The sequence below is a fragment of the Mobula hypostoma genome, chromosome 2 (assembly GCF_963921235.1).
Source record: "Mobula hypostoma chromosome 2, sMobHyp1.1, whole genome shotgun sequence".
NCBI classification, from domain to species: Eukaryota; Metazoa; Chordata; class Chondrichthyes; order Myliobatiformes; family Myliobatidae; genus Mobula; species Mobula hypostoma.
In genome coordinates this window covers 144,814,275-144,840,743 of record NC_086098.1, presented here as the reverse complement: position 1 = coordinate 144,840,743, position 26,469 = coordinate 144,814,275, and the positions used below count along the sequence as shown (strand labels likewise).

The following is a 26,469-nucleotide window of genomic DNA, read 5'->3' as shown; positions in this document are numbered from 1 at the left end:
CTGTGTCCTGTATCTTGGGTATGACTACTTCCCTTAGTCTGATCTATCAGCTCCTCAACCTCCTAAATGATCCGGAGTTCAAGCTGTTCCAGCAGCAATTCCTTAAGAATTTAACACGGCAAACTTTCACAAACAATATACTCAATGTCAACAGACATGGTGTGTCTGTCAACAGTCAAAATCAACTTAATTTTTGGGTCAATCAGCTTCTGAATGTTGCTACTCTGCCATTCATTACCCTGCCCCCCTTCTCTGTATTCCTGCTCATCATCTGCTCTTGCTCCTTCCACTGAACAGAGCCCCAAACTCTGCCCAGTCTCACCCCTCTCTGAATTCTGACCCTGCTCCATTGCACATCCAAAGAATGGTTCTCCAGTCTGCTTTTAAATTTTTGAAGATAGTGATATATTCTGACACACAGCCCTTAAGAAGTAGTGATAATATCCCATGATGTTAAATAAGCAGGAATGTCATTCTCCCTCAGCCCGGAGAGTTGAGGGATAAAGAACGTGTCAGACATAACTGCACTCAGCTCATCTTCTTCTTCAGTCTGCAGAAAGTCATGCAGGAATTTCAGGGGAAACCTCTTTACCCACAGACTGGTGACGGTTTGGAACCCATCGCCAGAGGGAGAGAGAGAAGTGAAGAGCAGGGATGGATTTAAAAGGACTTTTGTAGAACAGGAACACTGGCAGGGACCAAGAGGGCTGAATTGACACCCTACTGTACACAGGGTGTGTTGTAGACTCACTAGGACCCTGAGACAGAGTTTGAAAGAGAACTGATTTATTAGTCACAGATCCAGAACATTAAATTCCAGTCCCAATAAAGGTAAACATCAGAAGAAACTCCTCCCATACCCAGTGGCCAGGGTGCAGAACTGAGTGTGATGAGCAGCAGCAATAATTACAGAGTTCGACACCAACAGTTTCTTTTAAACCTCTGGATTTAGCAACTTTAATGATTATATCCAGCACACAGGTGATACGTTTTCCACCGTGTGAATTTGGTAATCCGTCACAAGGTTGGTTAACTGAGTAAATCTCTTCCCACATTCAGAGCAGGTGAACGGCATCTCTCCTGTGTGAACTCACCGATGTAGCTTCAGTTCAAATGACTGACTGTAAATCCCTTCCCACATCCAAGCAGGTGAGTGTTTTCTCCCCAGTGTGAACTCACTGATGTACCCTCAGTTGAGATCAAGAAGTGACTCGCTTCCCACAATCTTCGCAAGTGAATAGCATTTCCCCAGTGTGAACTGACTCATGTGTCCAGCAAATCATATGACTGAGTGAATCTCTGTCCTCAATCTGAGCAGGTGAGTGGCCTCTACCCAGTGTGAACTTACTGATGTACCATCAGATAAGATGATGAAGTGAATCCCTTCCCACAGTCTGAAAAGGTGAATGACATCACCCCAGTTTGAACTGACTTGGTGTGTCTGTCGGCTGGACTATCAAGTAAACCCCTTCCCACAGACAGGTGCACAGCCTTTCATCAGGTCAACTGACTGGTGTGCCTGTAGGTCAGATGACTGAGGGAATTCCTTCCCACAGACTGAGTTGGTGAACATCTTCTTTCAAGTGTGAACTCGCTGGTGTCTCTGTAGGTCAGATGATCGAGAGAATCCCTTCCCACAGTCTGAGCAGGTGAACGGCCTCTCCCCAGTGTGAACTGACTGGTGTGCCAATAGGTGAGATTTCTGAGTGAATCCCTTCTCACATTCAGAGCAGACGTATGGCTTCTCTCCTGTGTGAACTCGCTGGTGTCTCTGTAGGTTGGATGAGTAAGTGAACCCCTTCCCACAGTCTGTGCAAACGAATGGCTTTGCCCCAGTGTGAACTGAATGGTGTGTCTGTAAGTCAGATGACCGAGTGAATCCCTTCCCACAGTCTGAGCAGGTGAACGGCCTCTCCCCAGTGTGAACTCGCTGATGCACCTTCAGTTGGAAAGACCGTGGAAATGCCTTCCCACAGTCTGAACAGGTGAATGGCTTCTCTCCAGTGTGAACTCGCTGGTGTGCCAGTAGGTCAGATGATCGAGTGAATCCTTTCCCACAGTTTGAGCAGTTGAATGGCCTCTCCCCAGTGTGAACTGACTGGTGTGCCAGTAGGTCAGATGACTGAGTGAATCCCTTCCCACAGTCTGAGCAGGTGAATGGTCTCTTCCCAGTGTGAACTGACTGATGTGCCAGTAGGTGAGATGATCGAGTGAATCCCTTCCCACATTCAGAGCAGACATACGGCCTCTCTCCTGTGTGAACTCGCTGGTGTCTCTGTAGGTCAGATGATCGAGAGAATCCCTTCCCACAGTCTGAGCAGGTAAATGGCCTCTCCCCAGTGTGAACTCGCTGGTGTGCCGATAGGTCAGATGACTGAGTGAATCCCTTCCCACAGTCCGAGCAGGTGAACGGCCTCTCCCCGGTGTGAACTCGCTGATGTATCTTCAGTTGGAAAGACCGTGGAAATGCCTTCCCACAGTCTGAACAATTGAATGGCCTCTCTCCAGTGTGAACTCGCTGGTGTGCCAGTAGGTCAGATGATCGAGTGAATCCTTTCCCACAGTCTGAGCAGGTGAATGGCCTCTCCCCAGTGTGAACTGACTGGTGTGCCAGTAGGTGAGATGACTGAGTGAATCCCTTCCCACATTCAGAGCAGACGTATGACCTCTCTCCTGTGTGAACTTGCTGGTGCCTCTGTAGGTGGGATGAGTGACTGAATCCCTTCCCACATTCAGAGCAGACATACGGCCTTTCCCCTGTGTGAACTCGCCAGTGTCTCTGTAGGTGGGATGAGTGAGTGAAACCCTCCCCACATTCAGTACAAGTGAATGGCCTCTCCCCAGTATGAACTCGCTGGTGTATCTTCACTTGAGATAACCAAGTGAATCCCTTTCCACAGTCTGAGCAGGTGAATGGCCTCTCCCCAGTGTGAATTAATTGGTGTGCCAGTAGATCAGATGACCGAGTGAATCCGTTCCCACAGTCTGAGCAGGTGAACGGCCTCTCCCCTGTGTGAACTCGCTGATGCACCTTCAGTTGAAATGGCCAACGAAATCCTTTCCCACATTCTGAGCAGGTGAATGGCATCTCCCAGTGTGAACTGACTGCTGTGTCTGTACGTCAGATGACTGAGTGAATCCCTTGCCACAATCTGAGCAGGTGGGATGAGTGTGTGAATCTCTTCCTGCAGTTTCTCTATCAGTTCTCTGACAATTCAGCAATTCAGGACGTAGTGAATCCCTCATACAAGCAATGCAGTTGAAGACCAGATCTCAAGTGAACAAATGCTGGTGTGTCCGCAGCACGTCTATTTCAGTGGATTTCACTGAGTTACAACGAAAGGTTCATTTCAGTCACAAAGCACATTTCCAGCAGGGATGAGATAATTCTTCACCTCCAAGGATCAACAAGAGATAACTGGTGTTACAAAGGAAATATCTGGCCGCTCCTGAAATATCTGCAGAGACAGCAAAGCTGATGTGTAGTTGAGTTTGAGATTTCCATCCGCAACTTCCCTGCCATTTCTAAACTGTGAAAAGATTCACAAAACACATCAATGGGTCAAGGACAGCATTTCAGATGCGACAATTTTAGTCTCTATGCTGAGCTCTGACTTCACGGTTCAACCCAAGTTGGGGGAACCACTCCTCATCTTCTAAATGGGCATCTGGACTGACCATCAAATTCTCTGACTGTTTCCTTGTGTGTACTAGGATGGGCCATTTCTGACCAACTTTGGCTCAACCTGTCTCTCTCCATCAGGACATGGAACAGCACAGCACCAGAACAAGCCGTGGATTGACATGTGGAATTATGACGTTATAGCAATTAGTGAAACTTGGCCACAGGAGGGGCAGGACTGGCAGCTTAATATTCCAGGGTTCCGATGTTTCAGATGTGATCGAGGCAGAGGAATGAAAGGTGGGGGAGTAGCATTGCTTGTTAGGGAAAATATTACAGCAGTGCTCAGGCAGGACAGATTAGAGGGCTTGTTTACTGAGTCCTTATGGGTGGAGCTGAGAAACAGGAAAGGTGTGGCCACATTAGTGGGATTGTATTACAGACCACCCAATAGTCAACAAGAATTGGAAGAGCAAATCTGCAGAGAGATAGCAGGCAACTGCAGGAAACATAAAGTTGTGGTGGTAGGGGATTTTAATTTTCCATATATTGATTTGGACTCCCATACTGTTAGGGGTCTAGATGGTTTAGAGTTTGTAAAATGTGTTCAGGAAAGTTTTCTAAATCAATATATAGAGGGACCAACTAGAAGGGATGCAATATTGGATCTCTTGTTAGGAAACGAGTTAGGACAAGTGACGGAAGTCTGTGTAGGGGAGCACTTTGGTTCCAGTGATCATAACACCATTAGTTTCAATTTGATCATGGACAAGGATAGATCTGGTCCTAGGGTTGAGGTTCTGAACTGGAAGAAGGCCAAATTTGAAGAAATGAGAAGGGATCTAAAAAGCGTGGATTGGGACAGGTTGTTCTCTGGCAAAGATGTGATCGGTAGGAGGGAAGCCTTCAAAGGAGAAATTTTGAGAGTGCAGAGTTTGTATGTTCCTGTCAGGATTAAAGGCAAAGTGAATAGGAATAAGGAACCTTGGTTCTCAAGGGATATTACAACTCTGATAAAGAAGAGGGAGTTGTATGACATGCATAGGAAACAGGGAGTAAATAAGGTGTTTGAGGAGTATAAGAAGTGCAAGAAAATACTTAAGAAAGAAATCAGGAGGGCTAAAAGAAGACATGAGGTTGCCTTGGCAGTCAAAGTGAAGGATAATCCAAAGAGCTTTTACAGGTATATTAAGAGCAAAAGGATTGTAAGGGATAAAGTTGGTCCTCTTGAAGATCAGAGTGATCGGCTATGTGCGGAACCAAAGAAAATGGGGGAGATCTTAAATAGGTTTTTTGCGTCTGTATTTACTAAGGAATCTGGCATGAAGTCTATGGAATTAAGGGAAACAAGTAGTGAGATCATGGAAACTGTACAGATTGAAAAGGAGGAGGTGCTTGCTGTCTTGAGGAAAATTAAAGTGGATAAATCCCCGGGACCTGACAGGGTGTTCCCTTGGACCTTGAAGGAGACTAGTGTTGAAATTGCAGGGGCCCTGGCAGAAATATTTAAAATGTCGCTGTCTACAGGTGAGGTGCTGGAGGATTGGAGAGTGGCTCATGTTGTTCCGTTGTTTAAAAAAGGATCGAAAAGTAATCCGGAAAATTATAGGCCGGTAAGTTTAACGTCGGTAGTAGGTAAGTTATTGGAGGGAGTACTAAGGGACAGAATCTACAAGCATTTGGATAGACAGGGACTTATTAGGGAGAGTCAACATGGCTTTGTGCATGGTAGGTCATGTTTGACCAATCTATTGGAGTTTTTCGAGGAAGTTACCAGGAAAGTGGATGAAGGGAAGGCAGTGGATATTGTCTACATGGACTTCAGTAAGGCCTTTGACAAGGTCCCGCATGGGAGGTTAGTTAGGAATATTCAGTCACTAGGTATACCTGGAGAGGTGGTAAATTGGATTAGACATTGGCTCAATGGAAGAAGCCAAAGAGTGGTAGTAGAGAATTGCTTCTCCGAGTGGAGGCCTGTGACTAGTGGTGTGCCACAGGGATCAGTGCTGGGTCCATTGTTATTTGTCATCTCTATCAATGATCTGGATGATAATGTGGTAAATTGGATCAGCAAATTTGCTGATGATACAAAGATTGGAGGTGTAGTAGACAGTGAGGTTTTCAGAGCCTGCAGAGGGACTTGGACCAGCTGGAAAAATGGGCTGAAAAATGGCAGATGGAGTTTAATACAGATAAGTGTGAGGTATTGCACGTTGGAAATAAAAACCAAGGTAGAACATACAGGGTTAATGGTAAGGCACTGAGGAGTGCAGCAGAACAGAGGGATCTGGGAATACAGATACAAAATTCCCTAAAAGTGGCGTCACAGGTAGATAGGGTCGTAAAGAGAGCTTTTGGTACATTGGCCTTTATTAATCCAAGTATTGAGTATAAGAGCTGGAATGTTATGATGAGGTTGTATAAGGCATTGGTGAGGCCGAATCTGGAGTATGGTGTTCAGTTTTGGTCACCAAATTACAGGAAGGATATAAATAAGGTTGAAAGAGTGCAGAGAAGGTTTACAAGGATGTTGCTGGGACTTGAGAAACTCAGTTACAGAGAAAGGTTGAATAGGTTAGGACTTTATTCCCTGGAGCGTAGAAGAATGAGGGAAGATTTGATAGAGTTATATAAAATTATGATGGGTATAGATAGAGTGAATGCAAGCAGGCTTTTTCCACTGAGGCAAGGGGAGAAAAAAACCAGAGGACATGGGTTAAGGGTGAGGTGGGAAAAGTTTAAAGGGAACATTAGGGGGGGCTTCTTCACACACAGAGTGGTGGGAGTATGGAATGAGCTGCCAGGCGAGGTGGTAAATGCGGGTTCTTTTTTAACATTTAACAATAAATTGGACAGATACATGGATAGGAGGTGTATGGAGGGATATGGTCCATGTGCAGGTTGGTGGGACAAGGCAGAAAATGGTTCGGCACAGCCAAGAAGGGCCAAAAGGCCTGTTTCTGTGCTGTAGTTTTTCTATGGTTTCTATGGTTTCTAAGCCCCTTGGCCCACAATGTTGTGCCAAACCAGCTGAAAAGCAAATCAAAAACATCCAAATACTAATCCCTCCTACCTACACCATGTCCATATCCCTCCATCTTCCTTACATCCATCTAAGCATCTCTTAAAAACCTCCAGTGTATTTGTCTCTACCACCATACAAAGCAGCGTATTCCTGGCATCCACCACTCTCTGAGTAAAAAAATTTACTACTCACAGATCCCCTTTGAACCTATCCCCTCTCACCTTCAGTGCATGCCCTCTGGTATTTCTGGACATTTCAACTCTGGGAAAAAGATACCCCCTGTCTACTCTATCTATGCCTCTTATAATCTTATCAGATCGCCCCTCAGCCTCTGTCACTCCAAGACAAATCCAAGTTTGTCCAGCTTCTCATGTTAGCACATGCCCTCTAAACCAGGGAGTATCCTGGTAAACCTCTTCTGCCCCCTCTCCAAATCCATCCTATAATGGGGGTGACCAGACTGTTTGGAATACATCAGGTGAGGCCTAACCAGAGTTGCAACATAACTTCTTGACTTGAAAGCAAAGCCTCAACTAATAAAAGCAAGTGGCCACTTTCTATTGCTATTTTTCAATTGTGAACGTGGAAGAAATTTTTACCATACCAGGGTTGTGGCGGGGGGGGGGGGGGTGAGTATTTTGTCTGTTTTTTGTTTGTTTTTTTTCCTTATGTTATTCTATTCATAAAATACAATTGTGCACTTTCTCCCTGCATTTGCTGTACCAAGGTGCAACACCTCACACTTATCTGGGGGAAATTCCAACAGCCATTTCTCAGCCCATATCTGCAACTGATCTGTATCGAACTGTATTCTTTGCCAGTCTTCCACACTATCCACAACTCCATCAGTATTGTTATCATCCATAAACTTATTAACCCACACACCTACATTATCATCAAGGTCATATCTATACATCACAAACAGCAGAGGTCCACCACTAATTACAAACCTCCAGCTCGAATAAGTACCTTCAACCACTACCCTCTTCTATGCCAAGCCAGTTCTGAATCCAAACAGCCAATTCGCTGAGGACCCCATGCATCTTAATCTTCTGGATTAGCCTCCCAGGAAGGAGTTTGTCGAACCCCTTACTAAAATCCAGGTAGACAACATCCATTGCCCTACTGTCTCGTTACCTTGTCAAAAAAACTCAATCAAGTTGGTAAGGAAAGAATGCCATGCACAAACCCATGCTGGCTCTCCACAATTAGGCCATGGGTTTCCAAATGCTCATATATCCTATCCCTAAGAATTTTCTCCAGCACCTTCCTTAGAACTGACCTGAGACTCACCGATCTATAGTTCCCAGAATTTTCCCTTGTTCCTTTCTGAAACAGAAGTAAATTAGCCACTCAACAGTCCTCTGGGACCTTCCCTGTGCCGAGAGAGGGCACAAAGATACTCCTCAAGACCTCAGCAATGTTGTCTCTGCCTCCTTCAATAACTTGAGGTGAATTCCACCAGGACCTGGGATTTATCCACCTTAATACTCATTAGGAGGTCCAACACTTCCTCCTCCTTGATCTCTATATGCCCTAACATATTAATGCACTCAGCAATGATCTCCTGGGCCTTTTCCTTTATCCTTTTCCCTGGTAAATACTGAAGCAAAGTAATCATTAAGTACCTCACTCACATTCTCCATATCCAAGCAAATCTTCCTCCCTTTATCCTTGAGTGGTCCTGCCCTCACCCTAGTTATCCAATTATGCTTGTTGTATGTATAGAATGCCTTGGGATTCACCTTAATCCCACTTGCCAAGGACTTTTCATGCCCCTCCCTGGCTTTCCTAATTCTGGCTTCTTCATACCCCTCATGTGCTTTGTTTTATCTGAACTTGAGATGATTTACATAATTTTCCTTTTTCTTCTTGACTAAGTTCTTCACCTCTCTGGACATCCAGGTTCTTTCACCTTGCAATTGCCATCCTTCCATCTAACAGGAACATACCTTTCCTGTAATCTGTGCAATTGATCTTTAAACACCCTCCACATGTCTGATGTGGACTAGCCAGAAAACAGGTGTTCCCAATTAACTCTTCTTAGTTCTGGCCTAATGCCCTCATAATTTGCCCTACTCCAATTTAAAACTCTTCAGCAAGGACCATACCTATCCTTATCTGGAGCTATCCTGAAAGTTAAAGAGTTGTGGTCTCTGTTTCCTAACTGCTCACCTGGTCAATCACTAAGCACCAGGTCCAGTACAGTCCCTCCTCTCTTTGGACCGTTCCTCCCCCCCAGCTGTATCCAAAGAGGTATACTTGTTGCTGAGGGGAATAGCCAAAGGAGAACTCTGCACTGACTTCCTAATCACCTTTCCTCTCCTGCTGTCACCATCGAATGTCCAAAGCCTGAACACTGGGTGTGACCATCTCTTCAAAAGTCTCATCTATATTATCTTCAGCCTCCCGAATGATCCTGAGTACATCCAAATCCAGCTCCAACAACTTGATCCAGTCAGTGAGGTGCTGGAGTTGGGTGCCCTTCCCTTGGATTTAGTCATTGTATTGTTCCAAGTTCTGGTCATGTTCCACAATGATACAAAGAGCACATGATATTACATGGGTGATCCTTGACACTTTTGAAATACTCTGACTCCTCCCCCTCAGTTGATTGACAGTGCTGAGCTCATTGATGGCAATGGCAAAGAATATGAAGGGGAGGGCAGTAGTCTTTTTCATTGGAGTGTAGTACTTTTGTGATATGAAAGCCACAGATTACTTATTACCCAGGACAAAGGTGTTTAATATCATTAGGTACCCAGAGAGAATGGTCCAGGGATAGAAAGGCCCAGAACACAAGGAGATAGAACAAAAGTGATTTTCTCAAGAATTAAAGCTAATGGGAGGTTTTATTGTTCTTTTTTTCTATGCAGCACTAATTTATATTTTCATTGACTGTAGACTCTTTTTCCGAGATTAACTCAGGAAGTATATTTTATGTTCCCAGTTCCTAATCCTTGTTATCCTTGTAATCCTCCTAACCTGGACCTTGGTTGTTTGTTTTTTAGTTTAGGGCGTTTCTTTTTCTCTCTTTATTAATATCTTTTTCATGGTTAATTACTATGGGACTGGGCGGCTAAACTATATTTGCTGCTTGGAATTTGTGCTTGTACATGTTAACTGTTATTATTGTAATCCTGATCTCTCTGTATCATTACCATTATTGTTATGCTTAATTTTGAAATCTGATAAAAAGATTGCTAAAGAAAAAAAGTTCCTAATCCTTGGATTTCAGTAGCTGTAGCTCGGCAGTATCTGGGAGATCCATTTGCTGCGCTTCCAAAAACGCCTACGGACAAGGAAAATAGTGAAATGTCACCTATGGCTGCCTCTTTACCCAGAAAACCCCACGAACGAGAGACCAGCCTATCCATCACTAACCCGGTGATGAGCATGCGCCACGGAACTGGCGCCAGCACCTTCGCTCATCAGCAGAACTCTGCGGGATTCCGGTGCGGGCCGTGGTGTTGAGAGTGAGGGCAAGGACCCGGATTTCTCCGAGTTCGTGGGGCCACTGTGTGACCGAAAAGCACAGCAATTGTCCCGCAGTAGCGGTGTGGACACGGGCGCTGATTAAAATCCCAGCCGGACCAAGCTCCTACCTGTCACCGATCCGTCAGAGTCTTTTGTCAACTGGGCGCGTGCGCAGTAGTCGGACCCCGGCGGGGGTGGGGGCCGCGCGCCTGCGCAGTTGATCGCTGGGTCCCTGACGGCGAATTCTGAAGTGGGGAGTTTCTGTGTGAACGAGGTGACGAAGTTCAAATCTTATCTTCAAAGTACAAACATACAAGCCTGGGATTCTTTTATTTCTGCGGGAAAATCTATAGAATAGTAACTAGTAACACACAAGGTGCTGCAGTCCTGCGGAAGGGTCTGGGCCCGAAACGTCGACTGTACTCTTTTCCGTAGATGCTGCCTGGCCTGCTGAGTTCCTCCAGCATTTTGTGTGTGTTGCTTGGATTTCCAGCATCTGCAGATTTTCTCTGCTTTGAGAATAGTAACTAGAACAAGATTCCATGAAAGATGAAGCAGAGTGCAGAAGGTAACTGTTAGAAACATTGACATGTACAGCACATTACAGACCCTTCGGCTTACAATGTTGTGCAGACCATGCAACCGACTCTAGAAACTGTTTCTAAGCTCCATGTACCTCTATTAAAAGATCCTATTGTATCCACATCTACTGCTGTCGCTGGCGGTGCATTCCACGCACCCACCAGTTTGTAAGAAAAACTGTTCAAAAGCAAATAAAAATAAATAACGAGAGTATGAAATAACAAAATAAAGAGTCCTTAAACTGAGATCATTGGTATTAGGAATATCTCAATAGATGGGCAGGTCTGTGTAGTTATCCCCTTTTATTCAAGAGCCTGATTGTTGAAGGATAGTAACTGCTCTTGAACCTGCTGGGGCAAGTCCTGGGGTCCAAACCTGCTTACAATACTCCAAGTGAGGCCCTACCAGTGATTTATAAAGCCTCATCACTGCATCCATGCTTATATATTCTAGTTCTCTCGAAATGAATGCTAATATTGCATTTACTTCCTCTCTACTGACTCAACCTGTAGGAAATGCTGCACGAAGACCCTCAAATCCCTTTACACCACAGGTTTTTGAATTGTCTCTCCATTTAGAAAGCAGTTTATGCTTTTATTTTTCTCTATCAAAATGCATGACCATAAACTTCCCGACACTCTATTTCATCTGCCTCATATTTGCCCATTATCCCAATCCAGGGTTTCTCAACCAGGGTTTTGTGAGAGGTCGCTAGGGGTTCTGCGAGAGATCGTGACTGAAAAACATAAATATTGTATTTTGAACTTCTCACAATGCGCAATGCTAGCGTTCCCAGTGGTGGGCAGGGACTGAGCAGCCCCATTAGAGGGTTCTCAGCCCAGTGTGGTAGGGTGCAGTGGAACCATGTTTATTTGATTGAGTCCATTCTCAGTTTTTGACATGAGATAGGGCAAGCCGCTGATACTCGGTGGGCGCAGTATTGCATGGAGGGGAGGACAGCAGGCTGATGGTGAATGCTGTAATGCACGGAGGGGAGAATGGTAGGATGATGAGGAGCATGAAGTGCGTTTTCCGTGCATTGAATGGACACACAACTTGGGCAGTGAATCAGCATCTCCTTCTCAAATTACCTCTCCTGACTTCCCCTTACATGCCACCAACTGACTTAGAGGAGTGAACAAACTCTGCCAGTGGAGTAGAAAATTGAGGGAAATTTTCATTCTAAGGAAGGAATTTTTACGTGCTGTATCTCAGCTGCTGGTGTGCCGCTTTGCTTGTTGTTGTAAACATCGCAAAGGGTGGATTGTGTAGGTTAGAAGTGAATTGTACAGTGAAGCTTTTGTACTTTTTGTGGTTTTCCTATTTAGTTATTTACTATGCCATTCTTCTTATACAGCCTGCCTTTACAATGAAAACTACTTATCAATGGGTTTTACATGGACTGGTGATCCAAGTTGTCCTAGTCCGTTGTACCTAAACTATGTGAACAACTTACCAATGCAGCAATGGTTCCAGCAAAATTGAAAAGACAATTAAGTACAAATCACAGCCATAGGTCACGTAAGAGTGCTGATTATTTTAAACGGCTGTTGGAATCTCAAAACAAATAGTAAAGCTTTTAATTAAAATCAATTTACAACCTTTATTTAAATTAAATCTACCAAATCTACCTTTAGAAAAATTATATCCCATTTTGGGTTAAGCCAGTTCTTTAACAGGAATTTATTATTTTTGCCTTAGGAGTTTTAAAAATTCATGAAAGGGAAACAAAGATTAATTTCAAGAAAGGTTGGCTAAAATTCATTCTCTACTCAAAAGAGCATTGACAATTATTTTTGGATTATTATAACAACTTACTGATCATGTCAACATACCGTAAACTGTAGATATAATAATTTTTATGCAGGGCTTCCCTGAGATTATTTCAAGGGTTCCTTCAGGTCAAAAGGGATGAGAAATTCTGTCCTAATCTATATAATCCTCCTATGGCCTTTCTACTTCCTCTATCTATGTTTGTATTGTCCTCAAACTCTGCCAGAAAGCCATCATTTCTGTCATCCAGATTACTGACAGAGAATGTAAAAAGAAGCACACCCTTGTGGAACACCAGCAGCCAACCAGAAAAGGCTCCCTTTATTCCCACACTTTGCCTCCTGCCAATCAGCCAATGCTCTATCCAGGCTAGTATCTTTCTTGTAATAACCATGGACTCTCAAGTTGCTAAGCAGCTTAATGTATGGCACCTTGTCACAGACCTCCTCAAAATCCCAGTGCACAACATCCATCGATCCTCCTTTGTTTATCATGCTTGTCCTTACCAATAGATTTGTCAGGCAAGATGTTCCCTTGAGGAAACCATGTTGACTACAGTCTATTTTATCATGTGCCTCTAAGTATCCCGAAACCACATCCTCAACAAACGACCCCAAGATCATCCCAACCACTGAGGTCACGCTAACTGGCCTATAAGTTCTTCTGCCTCTTTCCTTTCTTAAAGAGTGGAGTGACATTGGCAATTTTCCATTCCTCCAGAACAATGCCAGAATCAATTGATTCTTGAAAGATCATTCCTAATTCCTCCATAATCTCTTCAATCTTTTACAAAACCATGGGGTGTATACCATCTTTTCCAGGTACCTCAGAACTTTCAGCTTTCCAAGAACCATCCCTATACAGACCCCTGTGGAACACCACTAGTCACCAAAAGTCAATCCGAACAGGATCACTTTCTGCCCTCACTTTGCCTCCTGCCAATCAGGCAATGCTCTACCCATGCTAGTATCTTTCCTTCTATAACCTTGGCTTATTTAGCAACCTCATGTGTGGCACTGTATGAAAGGCCTTCTGAACATCCAAGTGCACAACATCCACTGACTCTCCTTTGCCTATCCTGCCTATTATTTCCTCAAAGAATTCCAACTGTTTTGTCAGGCAAGATTTCCCTTTTGGCCTATTTTATCATGTCCTTTCAAGTACCCCAAAACCTCATCCTCAGTAATGGACCCCAACTTCTTTCCTTGGTTTCAGGTGTAGTCCATCCTTTTTGTGTCATTCATACCTCCCACGGTGAGCATTGGTAATAATTGTACCTAGGTGTGGAGGAATAACAGATTCCCCTTCTCAACCTTGGACATAGACTGGAGAAGCTTGAGATACTTGGTACATGGACTAGAACAGATGGCAGCCTCACCTTCAGCTGACTGGTGTCCAATCAGCTGTTCATCCTCCACTGAGTCAATTATATCATGGTGTCCTTTTGTCACGGTGAGCACTAACAATAATAATGCAGGCATGAAGGAATGACAGAGTCCAATGTGGAGATGAAAACATAGGACTTCCAAATGAACATCAGTGCCTTAACCGAGTGACACTGAGATGAAACATTCTCAAAACTAGGAATACCACCCCCCCCCCCCAATAAGCACTAATCGGGAGTCCTCTTTAAATAATTGCAGAACGTGGAAAACCCATGTCAGCCAAAGTCAACGCATATCCAGGGTATTTCATCTTCAGAGCAACATGTAATTGCACTTGTCACATTGTTGGCAAGAAGGGTTATTTTATTGAAATGGAAAGATACCTCTGTCTCTACATTAATTCAATGGTTTTCTCAAGTAATATTATGTCTTAGTTCGGAAAAAAATAGAAGTAGAACTTTTGATCCTCAATTCGATTTTCAGAGAAGATGGGCTCTTTTGCCAAACATTATTATTTAATTTGAATTAATTTATATGGTTTCCTTCCCGTCTTTTTTTTATATAAATGTGAATTGGCGGTTGATGATTTTTCTTCTTTATATATGTAGATGATTGTAAGACGTATTGCTCCGGGAGTCGGTTCCTAATGTTTTTTTTTCTTTTTTTCTCTTTTTTTCTTTTTTCTTTCTCTTGTAGTTAGTGGAATTTTTCTTCTTTTAGTTGTTTGGAGTTTTCTTTATTCTTTCTTCTCTTAAATAAAATTTTTTTTCATTGTCATATTATTCTGTTTTGATAAGTTTTTTTCTTCAGCTTTATTAGCTGTATATATATATCAATTTGTTGAAGTCTTGTATCATTTTATAGCTGTAGAAGATTATGTATTAATAAAAATATTTTTAAAATGAGAAGAATCATTACAACACCTTCCCCAGAAGAGATCCTAATGATCCAGAAAATTGAAACTCTGCCTCCTGCATCACTCCCTCGACCACTCATTCATCTGTGCTATCATTCTATTCATGAATAACTAGCACGTGTTACTGAGAGTAATCCAGAGGTTGCTACCTTGCTGGTCCTGCTCTTCAGCTTCTTCCCTAACTCACACACTCATTGCACGGGACCAATTCCCCCTATTTACTTATTTCATTCCTGCCAAAGTGCTGCTCGAGCCCTGGCTGCTGTCCCTCCCCCTTGGGAATCTTCTGCAGCTGTTCTGAGACACACTGAACCCTAGCACCCGGGAGCCAACACACCATCCTTGCCTCTCTTTTTTTGGGCCACAGAATCTCCAGTCCATCTGCGAACTTAAAATTTTAAAATATCTCTCTGTGGTCACCCCTCATTCTCCTGCAGTGTGTTCCAAGCAAAAAGATTGCATTTGACCAACATCTCCCTATTACTCAGGTCCTCTATTCCTGTCAACATCCTCGTGAATCATTTCTGCACCAGATCAACCATATCTTTCCAAAAACAGGCTGACCAAAACTGACCACTCTGTTCCGAGAGTAGCCTCATCAATGACTTATACAACTGCTATATAATGTCCCAACGCCGATACTCAGTGCCCTGACTGTTGAAAGCTACTATGCTAAATACTTTTTCACCATTCTGTCTATTTGTGATGCAATTTTCAATGAATTATGTTTTTGTATCTCAGTTCCATTACACACCCCTGTGCGCTATCATTCAAAATACAGGCCCTACCCTGGAATACATTCTGGAGTACATTCTCTTGAACTCTTAAGTCCCTCTGTTTCATTACAGACCCCGGTGCCCTACCATTCCTAATACAATCCTGGCCTAGCTTGACTATCACACGTCCCAACACTGACCCCTGTGGCACACCGCGAGTTAACAGCTTCCCCTCCCAGAATCAATCATCAACCACCAAACTCTGTTTCCTACCTCTGAGCCAATTTGGAATCAACTTAGCTGGTTCTTCATGGATTCCATGGGACCTAACCTTCCAGACCAACCTACAAATAGACAACATCCACTGACCTACTCTCACTCTGTTTTGATTCAGCCACAATTTCCCATGTACTAAACCATACTGACTCCTCCTAATCAGACTATCTACCCAAACAGTGCTCAGTCCTATTCCTCAAAATTCCCTCAGGTAACTTCCCCAATACTGATGTCAGGCTGTACTTTCCCGGCTTGTCCTTGCTACACTTTTTAAAAGAACAAAATAACAATATCCACATTCCAGTCTTCAGGAATTTCACCAGTGACTAAATATGAAGCAAATATCTCTGCAAGATCCCCAATTATTTTCTCTCTAAACTCCCACAAAGAACAGGGAAATACCTCAATTAGGCTCTGGGGATTCATCTATCTTAATGTGCTCAAGGCTGCATATACCTCCTCCATGATTATGTGAAGGGCCTCCAAAACATCTCCAATTGTTTTCTTACAATATTTTCTCCACAGTAAACACCAAAGACATATATTGGTTAAACATTTCACCCATCTTCTGCAGCTTAAGTCATCAGCATTAATACAGACAAGCGTGAAGTATTACATGTTGGAAGGACAAACCAAGGTAGAACATACAGGGTTAATGGTAAGGCACTGAGGAGTGCAGTGGAACAGAGGGATCTGGGAATACAGATACAAAATTCCCTAAAAGTGGCGTCACAGGTAGATAGGGTCATAAAGAGAGCTTTTGGTACATTGGCCTTTATTAATCAAAGTATTGAGTATAAGAACTGGAATGTTATGATGAGGTTGTATAAGGCATTGGTGAGGCCGAATCTGGAGTATTGTGTTCAGTTCTGGTCACCAAATTACAGGAAGGATATAAATAAGATTGAAAGAGTGCAGAGAAGGTTTACAAGGATGTTGCCGGGACTTGAGAAACTCAGTTACAGAGAAAGGTTGAATAGGTTAGGACTTTATTCCCTGGAGCGTAGGAGAATGAGGGGAGATTTGATAGAGGTATATAAAATTATGATGGGTATTGATAGAGTGAATGCAAGCAGGCTTTTTCCACTGAGGCAAGGGGAGAAAAAAAACCAGAGGACATGGGTTAAGGGTGAGGGGGGAAAAGTTTAAAGGGAACATTAGTGGGGGCTTCTTCACACAGAGAGTGGTGGGAGTATGGAATGGGCTGCCAGACGAGGTGGTAAATGCGGGTTCTTTTTTAACATTTAAGAATGAATTGGACAGATACATGGATGGGAGGTGTATGGAGGGATATGGTCCGTGTGCAGGTCAGTGAGACTAGGCAGAAAATGGTTCGGCACAGCCAAGAAGGGCCAAAAGGCCTGTTTCTGTGCTGTAGTTTCTATGGTTCTATGATTCTAGCAGTCCTACTGATCTCTAAGAGGACCCACTCTGACTCTGCCACTGTTTAACTCGTGTTAAGGCTACAGAACCTCTTTGGGTTTTCCTTGACACCTGTCAGGTCCATCACGTATGTTCTCTTAAGAGGGAAACTAGGGGAATATCCTTTATCATTTTATGCTCAGCAAGCAATTTGTTTGATCAAACTTTCATAAATTTAATACACATCATTTTTTTCTTGACCAGAACCTCAATATCTCTCACTAGTCAAGGCTCCAGAAACTTGCCAGGTTACTTTCCACCCTAACAGGAATATGCTGCCCTGGACAATTGCTGTCCCACTCATAAGCTCCTCCCATTTGCCAATTATTCCTTTCCTTTCAAACAGGCTCACATAGTCAACCTCTGCTAGATCCTGTCTAATTCCCTCCCAGTTTATCCCTGCTCCAATTAGAATCCTAACCTTGAGGTCATCCTAGCCTCTTCCATCAAATTTTAAAACTAATACAAGAAAATAAAGTCTCAACTATGACAAGACAATCTTGATCAGTGAGGTAAGTAGGCTGAGGTAAATGAGGTTCAATACAGATGAGTGGGAGGTGTGGTAATTTGTGAAGTTATATCAGACAATGACTTCCTTTCCATTCTGTTATTCGCTCTTCTCCCCTCTTCAGTTGGGCAGAAGATAAATGGATTCAGAACACACACCACCAGGCTCAAGGACAGCTTCTAACCTGCTGTTACAAGACTCTGGAATGAATCTATTTCACAATAAATATGAAGTCTCGATCCTTCAATCTGTCTCTACATCATTTGTGTCCATTGAACATGGAATACCACAGGAACAGGTCCTCCACCCACAAATTGCAATTAAATGCTAACCTAAACCAATCTCTTCTGCCAACACAATGTCCTTAGCCCTCCTTTCTCTGCTCATCTTCAATGCCTGTATCATATTTACCTCCAGCACCGATCCTGGCAGCACATTCGAGGCACCTACCACTCCCTGTGTAAAAAAAAATTGTCCTGCACATCTCATTTGAACTTACCCACTCTCATCTAAAATAGACACCCTGTCATATTAAATATTCTGACCTGAGAATGGCATAAGGCAGTGGCTGGGAATGGACCCAACTGGACCCAAGTGCAAGACACAGACACTGAAGTACTAGGGACAGGACTAGGATACAGGGTGAGGGCTAGGACATGGACATGAAATACGGGAACCTGGAACAGGACTGGAGAAGAGAGCTAGGAGCCCGGGCTTGGACTCCGAGCCAGAGACTGGACAAGGACCCAGAACCTGGGTCTTGCCTCTGGCTCGGACCCCAGAACTAGGCAAGGATGTGACTTGGCTGGCAGGCAGGACGAGGCTGGAATCTTCAGACTTGAGGCGAGGCTTGAGACCAGAGACTTAAGGCTTGGGGTCTTGAAGCTTGGCTTGGGGCGAGGCTCGGATAGAGACTTGAGGCGAGGCTTGGCTAGAGGCTTGGGGTCTTGAAGCTCCTCCTGGGCAGGGCACGGTACTCCTGAGCAGGGCATGGATCACCTGGTCAGGGCACGGATCTCCACCCGATGGAGGCAAGGGACAGGAAGGGACAGAACCCACCACAGGGTAACAGCAAGACCCCTGGCTTACCCGACAGAGGCAAGGGACAGGAAGGGACAGAACCAACCGCAGGGTAATGGCAAGATGGCCTGACTTACCCGGCGGAGGCAAGGGACAGGAAGGGAGCTAGGTACAGGGTGGCTCCAAAACAGACTTCAGGCGAGACGAGGCGAGAGTTACCGGCAAGACAAGGCAAGGCTTCAGGCAATGCAAGGAGAGACAAGAACTTCAGGTGAGGCAAGAGTTTCCGGCAAGGCAAGGCAAGGCTTCAGGTGAGGAAACATACTGCAGGGGAAGGGATAAAAGGAGTAAGGACAAAAACAATCCAGCCACCACACCCTGGTCTCTGGAAGTATTTATGCAGCCAGCCCCAATGAGAATCAGCTGCCTCAATTAGTGCTCAACAGGAACAGAAACGGGGTAGACAGGAAAACCTGGAGCAAGGGTCGATGGACCGGACCGTGAACCGGAATGCGGACTTCATGGACCAGACCATGACAGTGAAAAGATATTGGCTGTCTACTTTGCCCATGTCTCTCATCTTATCCGGACACCTCTCAGTCTCTACCTCTCCAGAGAAAATACCCAGGTTTCTCTCACCTCTCCTTAAAGCACATGTCCTCCGATCCAGACAAAATCCCAGTAAAACTTTCTGCATCCTCTCCAAAGATTCCGTACGCTTGCTGCAATAGCGCGACCAGAATTATATTAATATTTCAGGTGCAGCCTCACTAGAAATTTATAAAGCTGCAATATAACTTCTTCACTCTTGAACTCAGTTGTTTAAGTAATAAAGGCAAGCATACAATACACTTTACTTACCATCCTATCAACCTGCGGAGCTGTATATGCACTTGAACTTGAAGTTTTTAAAGGAAGTGGCTGGAGAGAAAGTGAAGAAGCTTGGCAAAACTCACTATTTTCCATGAAGGTCCCAGTAGATGGAAAACCCCAAATGTGACTCCATTGTTGAAGAGTTGGAGACAAAATGTAGGTAAATGTAGGTCCTGTTAAATTCACATCTGTTGTTGGCAAGGGGCTCGAATCTATGATCTATGAAGAAGTAACAAGTCATTTAGGAAAGTTTAATGTCACCCATACCAAGTCAACATGGCTTGGGGTATGATTCACCCATCAGGGAATCAAGCTCTTTGCCCAACTGGTCCACGACAACCAAGGTTCCCATCAAAGCTTGTCCTATTTCTGTATATTTGGCCCACATCCCTCAATTTTTTTTCTTTCCAAGTACCTATCCAAGTACTTTTTTAATGTGCTTAATGTACTTGCCTGAGCCACTACCACTGGCAGCTCGTATCATATTCTGCACATCCTCTGGATGAAAAGTTGCCCCTCAATTTCATATGAAATCTCTTCTCACCTATCTTAACCTGATTTCCTCCAGTTCTTGACTCCCTCACCCTGGCAAAAAGACTGCACTCTTTGACCCTACCTCGGACCCCTAAGATTTTATACATCTCTGTAACATCACCACTCATTTACCAACCGTCCAAGGACAATTGTCCTCTGAAACTCAGGTCTTCAAGAGCCAACGTCCATGACTCCAGCTTAATGGTGCCTGTCATACAGCAGGGTGACCCATACTAAACATTAGGTTCCAAGCAAATCAATGTCACTGTATACCGAGTGGTCTGTGTCACCACTCTCCTTTAAAGCTGTGAAGCTTGGGTAATCTACAGCCATCACGTCAAGTCCTTGGAGAGCTTCCATATAAGCTGCCTTCAGCACATCCTGGGAACTACCTGGCGTGAGCGGGTGCCTCACACTGAGATACTTGTAAAGACCAACTGCAGAAGTATTGAGGCCACGATCACCCAGTGTCAGCTGCAGTGGCTGGGGCACGTGATAAGGATGCCCCCATGTCAGCTACCCCGCAGAGTGTTATACGGCTGTGATGGGGTCCTGAATTACACCTATGGACTGTGCTTTTGAAAAGAGACAGAGATAGTTATTTAACACCGACATCTTGTTTTTAAGAGAGAGAGAGAGAGAGAGACGAAGACAGCTTTAGATGATGTTATGGGTTTTCTGCAGCATATTTACATTTTTACAAGGACACTGATTTCAGCTTCTGTATTCTTACAGAGAGAGGGGGGAGGAAATGTTTGCTAGTATTCGGCACGGTGAGATAAATAGAAAATCAGATGATAAACGAACAGACACATAGTTTTGGACACAGAATGAGCTTTGTTGTGCCCACAGAAAAAGTGGGTTTTGGAGGATCGATCAGGCTGTCACAATGGTGAGGCATTGGGAGCAAGGGTGGACCCAAATGCAAGACACATCTTGTGAGGTTAATTAAATTGAGTTTATTGTTTGATACCAGGAGAGCAAAGCAGAAGCAGGAATAGCGACCTGGACAAGGACTCAGGACTACGACTGGGCTGGGACTAGGGGTCTGGGTTAGGACTCGGAATTGGATCCCAGAACTAGCAGCTACGGTATGGACTCCAAACCAGAGACTGGGCAAAGACCCAGGACCTGGGTCTTTCCCCAGGCTCGGACCCCAGAACCAGGCATGGACATGACATGGGCTAGGGAGAGGAGGAACATGGAAAAATAGAGCCTCGGTCTTGGGAGAGCAGGTACATGGAATGATGGACACATACACAGAACACAGAGTCGGGACCCCTCCTTGGGTACAGGACATAGGGCCGGGACTCACACACAGAACAGAGAGCCAGGACCCTTCCTTGGGTACAGGACATATGGCCGGGACTCATGTCCCCCCGTGGGGCAACAGCAAGATGGCCTGACTTACCCCATGGAGGCGAGGGCAAGACATGACCAACACGAAAGAACACCAGATAGTACCTATCCAGCTCTGGCGATAGAACTAGACCAAGGTGCAGGCGAGGGCTGCAGATGAGGGCTAGAGGCGAGAGGGACAGAGAAGGGATTCAGACAGGGGGGTAGGACAGGAATCACAGACCGCCAGGGCCAGGACTTGACTCAGAACTTGGATGCCGCCAGGGCCAGGACTTGACTCGGAACTTGGATGCCGCCAGGGCCAGGACTTGACTCGGAGCCTCCGGATAGTGGTGAGCTCTCAACTCGGCCTGGGAACAGTAGACAGCGGTTCTTGATTCCCTCCGGCGGGTTAACTGACAGACCCACCTCGGTGAGGAAACTTTGCAGGCTCGCTTTGGCGAGGTAACTTGACAGGGTAGCTCCAGTGAGGAAATGCAAATTACCGGCACTCGCTTCGGGCGGAGACTAGGCTTGCTCCGGCCAGATGACATTGGCACGCCGTACCTTGGTGACTTTGCAAACGCTCTCACACCGAACAGCTGAAAGCCGGAGACTATAAACTACCAGTTCAGCCGAGAGTAAATTGCCTCTAATCACCAAGGCCGAGGAACATGGGAAAACAGGGAACCAAAGGGAAACAGGGAGTCAACGGTCCGAATCATAACATAAACAAAGTAAATTTAAAAAGACCCAGATCCGGACCACGAGACAGGCGAATCGATCAGTGGCTCTCGCAGTGTGAAAAGGGAGTGACCGGTGGGTAGTTGTTTGTGTGACCAACCCTCATCTGGGTTGATGATTCCACCATAGAAGAACGGTCCCCTTTGTTGTGGTCAGCGTCGGTGACTTCTAAAGGATTTCAGAGGACAACAGGAAGATCAATGGCGTCAGCTCACCTGAAGACTCAAATCTCTCCCACTCTCTCTCTCTCTCCATCACTACTCAAATCAATACCACGAACTGAACTGAACTTTACTCGTCATCATAAGACTGTATCTATTTACCCCTAGACTTGAAGAAGCTTGATTTTCATATATTTCAACACTTATATATAATCATTGCTAACCTGTTTGATTTATCTGCATTTATATTACTGTATTGTGTAGTTACTAATAAATACCATTAGTTAGTAGCAATACTGGACTCCAAAGTGTTTTCTATTTCTGCTGGTTCTTTACCCCGTCATGGGGTACCTGACAAAATTGGGGGTTCGTCCGCAATATGAACAAATTGGTTGGGGGGCCTGTTTGATTTGATTGGGGAAAATCCCTTTTGATTTGGGTATGTGGAGAAACAACAGAAATGGATGTTAGGGAATTTCTGAGATCATCAGACCTGGTGACTTTGAAGATAGCTAAAAAGGATGATGTGTGGGACATTGCTAAAAAATTGAGAATTGAGGTAAAGAAGGGTATGACTAAGGTAGAAATTCAAAGAAACATTGTTTTAATATTATATTTTGACAAAGCAATTTATTGAGGATGTGTTGAAAATGTTTGCTGAAGGTAAAGTACTTACTGAGGCTGAGCTTCAACTTCAGTTGGAAAAATTAAAAATGGAGCACGAGTTGCAACTGAAACAGCTCGAGGCTAGAGAGGCAGACAAACGGAGAGAAGAGACAGAACGACAGAGACAGTTTGAGAGGGAGATATGGCAGCTGAGATGTTTAGTGTTGGACCCTGATGATTTTAACAGCTTGGAAGAGCTTTTTTTGTTTGATGAATTTAAAAATTGTGACCCTATGAAGTGAGGGCATACCTAGATGAAGAGGATGCTACCACCCTGCGCGGGTCTGCTAAGAAAGCAGACGTAGTTGTTTTAACCCACGAGGTTGAGTTTACTCCAGATAAGAGTTACCCAGAGAGTAGCTGGGAGGTTCGGGGTGTCCTTAAATTTGAAACTGGGACAAGTGATGAAAGCTCAAAAGAGGCAACTGTCCTGATTGCCTGTGTTCAGGTTGTTGAAGTACCTGTGGATTCACAGGGTACTGAACATTGTGTTGAAACTCAGTTAAGGTCTAAGGTGTCTGACTTGGTTGGAAAGGAATGCAGTTCTTTTGTGTCAGATGGTTTTGGTTCAGTGAATAAGGGGTTAACCTTGGTACCAGTGGAAATTGAGAATTCTCAGTCACTTGTATTAGACAGTGTTCTAAAAGTTGTTAATGAGATAAAAATTGGTGAGGTAGGTGTTACTGAAAATAACGGGAAAAGTGTTGTACCTGGACTTTGAATAAAGTACTGGGGAATGTTGGATTGGTTGCCCAACCTTTGACCCTGCTTTCAGGACAAAGGCCTGCTGAGGAAGGGGGATGGGAACCAGTGCAGAGAGACAGAGGGGTATAAAATGAGGGTAGAAGCAAAAAGTAGTAAGGTGAAAAGTAAAAGTGGCAGGCCGACAAATCCAGGGCAAGCATCAAAAAGGGCCACTTTTCAACATAATTGTATAAGGGCTAAGAGAGTTGTAAAAGCGCACCTGAAGGCTCTGTGTGTCAATGCAAGGAGCATTTGTAACAAGGTGGATGAATTAAAAATGCAGGTTGTTATTAATGAATATGATATAGTTGGGATCACAGAGACATGGCTCCAGGGTGACCAAGGATGGGAGCTCAACATTCGGGGATATTCAATATTGAGGAGGGATAGACATGAAAGAAAAGGAGGTGGGGTGGCGTTGATGGTTAGAGAGGAGATTAACGCAATAGAAAGGAAGGACATTAGCCGGGAGGATGTGGAATCAATATGGGTAGAGCTGCATAACACTAAGGGGCAGAAAACGCTGGTGGGAATTGTGTACAGGCCACCTGACAGTAGTAGTGAGGTTGGGGATGGTATTAAACAGGAAATTAGAACTGTGTGCAATAAAGGAACAGCAGTTATAATGGGTGACTTCAATCTACATGTAGATTGGGTGAACCAAATTGGTAAGGATGCTGAGGAAGAGGATTTCTTGGAATGTATACGGGATGGTTTTTTGATAGACTGGGTATTGAGCACTGAGGAAGGGTTAATTAGCAATCTTGTCGTGAGAGGCCCCTTGGGTAAGAGTGACCATAATATGGTGGAATTCTTCATTAAGATGGAGAGTGACATAGTTAATTCAGAAACAAAGGTTCTGAACTTAAAGAAGGGTAGCTTTGAAGGTATGAGATGTGAATTAGCTAAGATAGACTGGCAAATGACACTTAAAGGGTTGACAGTGGATATGCAATGGCAAGCATTTAAAGATCACATGGATGAACTACAACAATTGTTCATCCCAGTTTGGCAAAAGAATAAATCAAGGAAGGTAGTGCACCCATGGCTGACAAGAGAAATTAGGGATAGTATCAATTCCAAAGAAGAAGCATACAAATTAGCCAGAAAAAGTGGCTCACCTGAGGACTGGGAGAAATTCAGAGTTCAGCAGAGGAGGACAAAGGGCTTAATTAGGAAGGGGAAAAAAGATTATGAGAGAAAACTGGCAGGGAACATAAAAACTGACTGTAAAAGCTTTTATAGATATGTAAAAAGGAAAAGACTGGTAAAGACAAATGTAGGTCCCCTGCAGACAGAAACAGGTGAATTGATTATGGGGAGCAAGGATATGGCAGACCAATTGAATAATTACTTTGGTTCTGTCTTCACTAAGGAGGACATAAATAATCTTCTGGAAAGAGTAGGGACAGAGGGTCCAGTGAGATGGAGGAACTGAGGGAAATACATGTTAGTAGGGAAGTGGTGTTAGGTAAATTGAAGGGATTAAAAGCAGATAAATCCCCAGGGCCAGATAGTCTGCATCCCAGAGTGCTTAAGGAAGCAGCCCAAGAAATAGTGGATGCATTAGTGATAATTTTTCAAAACTCTTTAGATTGTGGACTAGTTCCTGAGGATTGGAGGGTGGCTAATGTAACCCCAGTTTTTAAAAAAGGAGGGAGAGAGAAACCAAGGAATTATAGACTGGTTAGCCTAACATCGGTGGTGGGGAAAACTGCTAGAGTCAGTTATCAAAGATGTGATAACAGCACATTTGGAAAGTGGTGAAATCATCGGACAAAGTCAGCGTGGATTTGTGAAAGGAAAATCATGTCTGACGAATTTTATAGTATTTTTTGAGGATGTAACTAGTAGAGTGGATAGGGGAGAACCAGTGGATGTGGTATATTTGGATTTTCAAAAGATTTTTGACAAGGTCCCACACAGGAGATTAGTGAGCAAACTTAGAGCACACGGTATTGGGGGTAAGGTATTGTTGTGGATAGAGAATTGGTTGGCAGACAGGAAGCGAAGAGTGGGAATAAACGGGACCTTTTCAGAATGGCAGGCAATGACCAGTGGGGTACCGCAAGGCTCAGTGCTGGGACCCCAGTTGTTTACAATATATATTAATGACTTGGATGAGGGAATTAAATGCAGCATCTCCAAGTTTGCAGATGACACGAAGCTGGGCGGCAGTGTTAGCTGTGAGGAGGATGCTAAGAGGATGCACGGTGACTTGGATAGGCTAGGTGAGTGGGCAAATTCATGGCAGATGCAATTTAATGTGGATAAATGTGAAGTTATCCACTTTGGTGGCAAAAACAGGAAAACAGATTATTACCTGAATGGTGGCCGATTAGGAAAAGGGGAGGTGCAACGAGACCTGGGTGTCATTATACACCAGACATTGGAGTGGGCATGCAGGTACAGCAGGCGGTGAAAAAGGCGAATGGTATGCTGGCATTTATAGAAAGAGGATTCGAGTACAGGAGCAGGGAGGTACTACTGCAGTTGTACAAGGCCTTGAGAGGCCACACCTGGAGTATTGTGTGCAGTTTTGGTCCCCTAATCTGAGGAAAGACATCCTTGCCATAGAGGGAGTACAAAGAAGGTTCACCAGATTGATTCCTGGGATGGCAGGACTTTCATATGATGAAAGACTGGATGAACTGGGCTTATACTCGTTGGAATTTAGAAGATTGAGG

The 26,469-nt window shown here is 44.2% G+C and overlaps 1 protein-coding gene across 1 annotated transcript; it reads right to left on the bottom strand.

Annotated features, from left to right (window-relative positions):
• Positions 1-800: 800 nt before the first annotated feature.
• LOC134342554 (zinc finger protein 585A-like) lies at positions 801-10,909 on the bottom strand. Its single transcript, XM_063040839.1, has 2 exons — positions 10,253-10,909; positions 801-3,530 (listed from the first exon to the last, which is right to left on the bottom strand). The coding sequence occupies exon 2, from the start codon at positions 3,086-3,088 to the stop codon at positions 1,580-1,582; it is 1,509 nt and encodes a 502-aa protein (XP_062896909.1). The 5' UTR covers positions 3,089-3,530; positions 10,253-10,909; the 3' UTR covers positions 801-1,579.
• Positions 10,910-26,469: the final 15,560 nt, after the last annotated feature.

Bases quoted from the DNA above. Each gene is read 5' to 3' on its own strand.
- LOC134342554 (XM_063040839.1), bottom strand. From the start codon at position 3,088: ATGCCATTCACCTGCTCAGAATGTGGGAAAGGATTTCGTTGGCCATTT.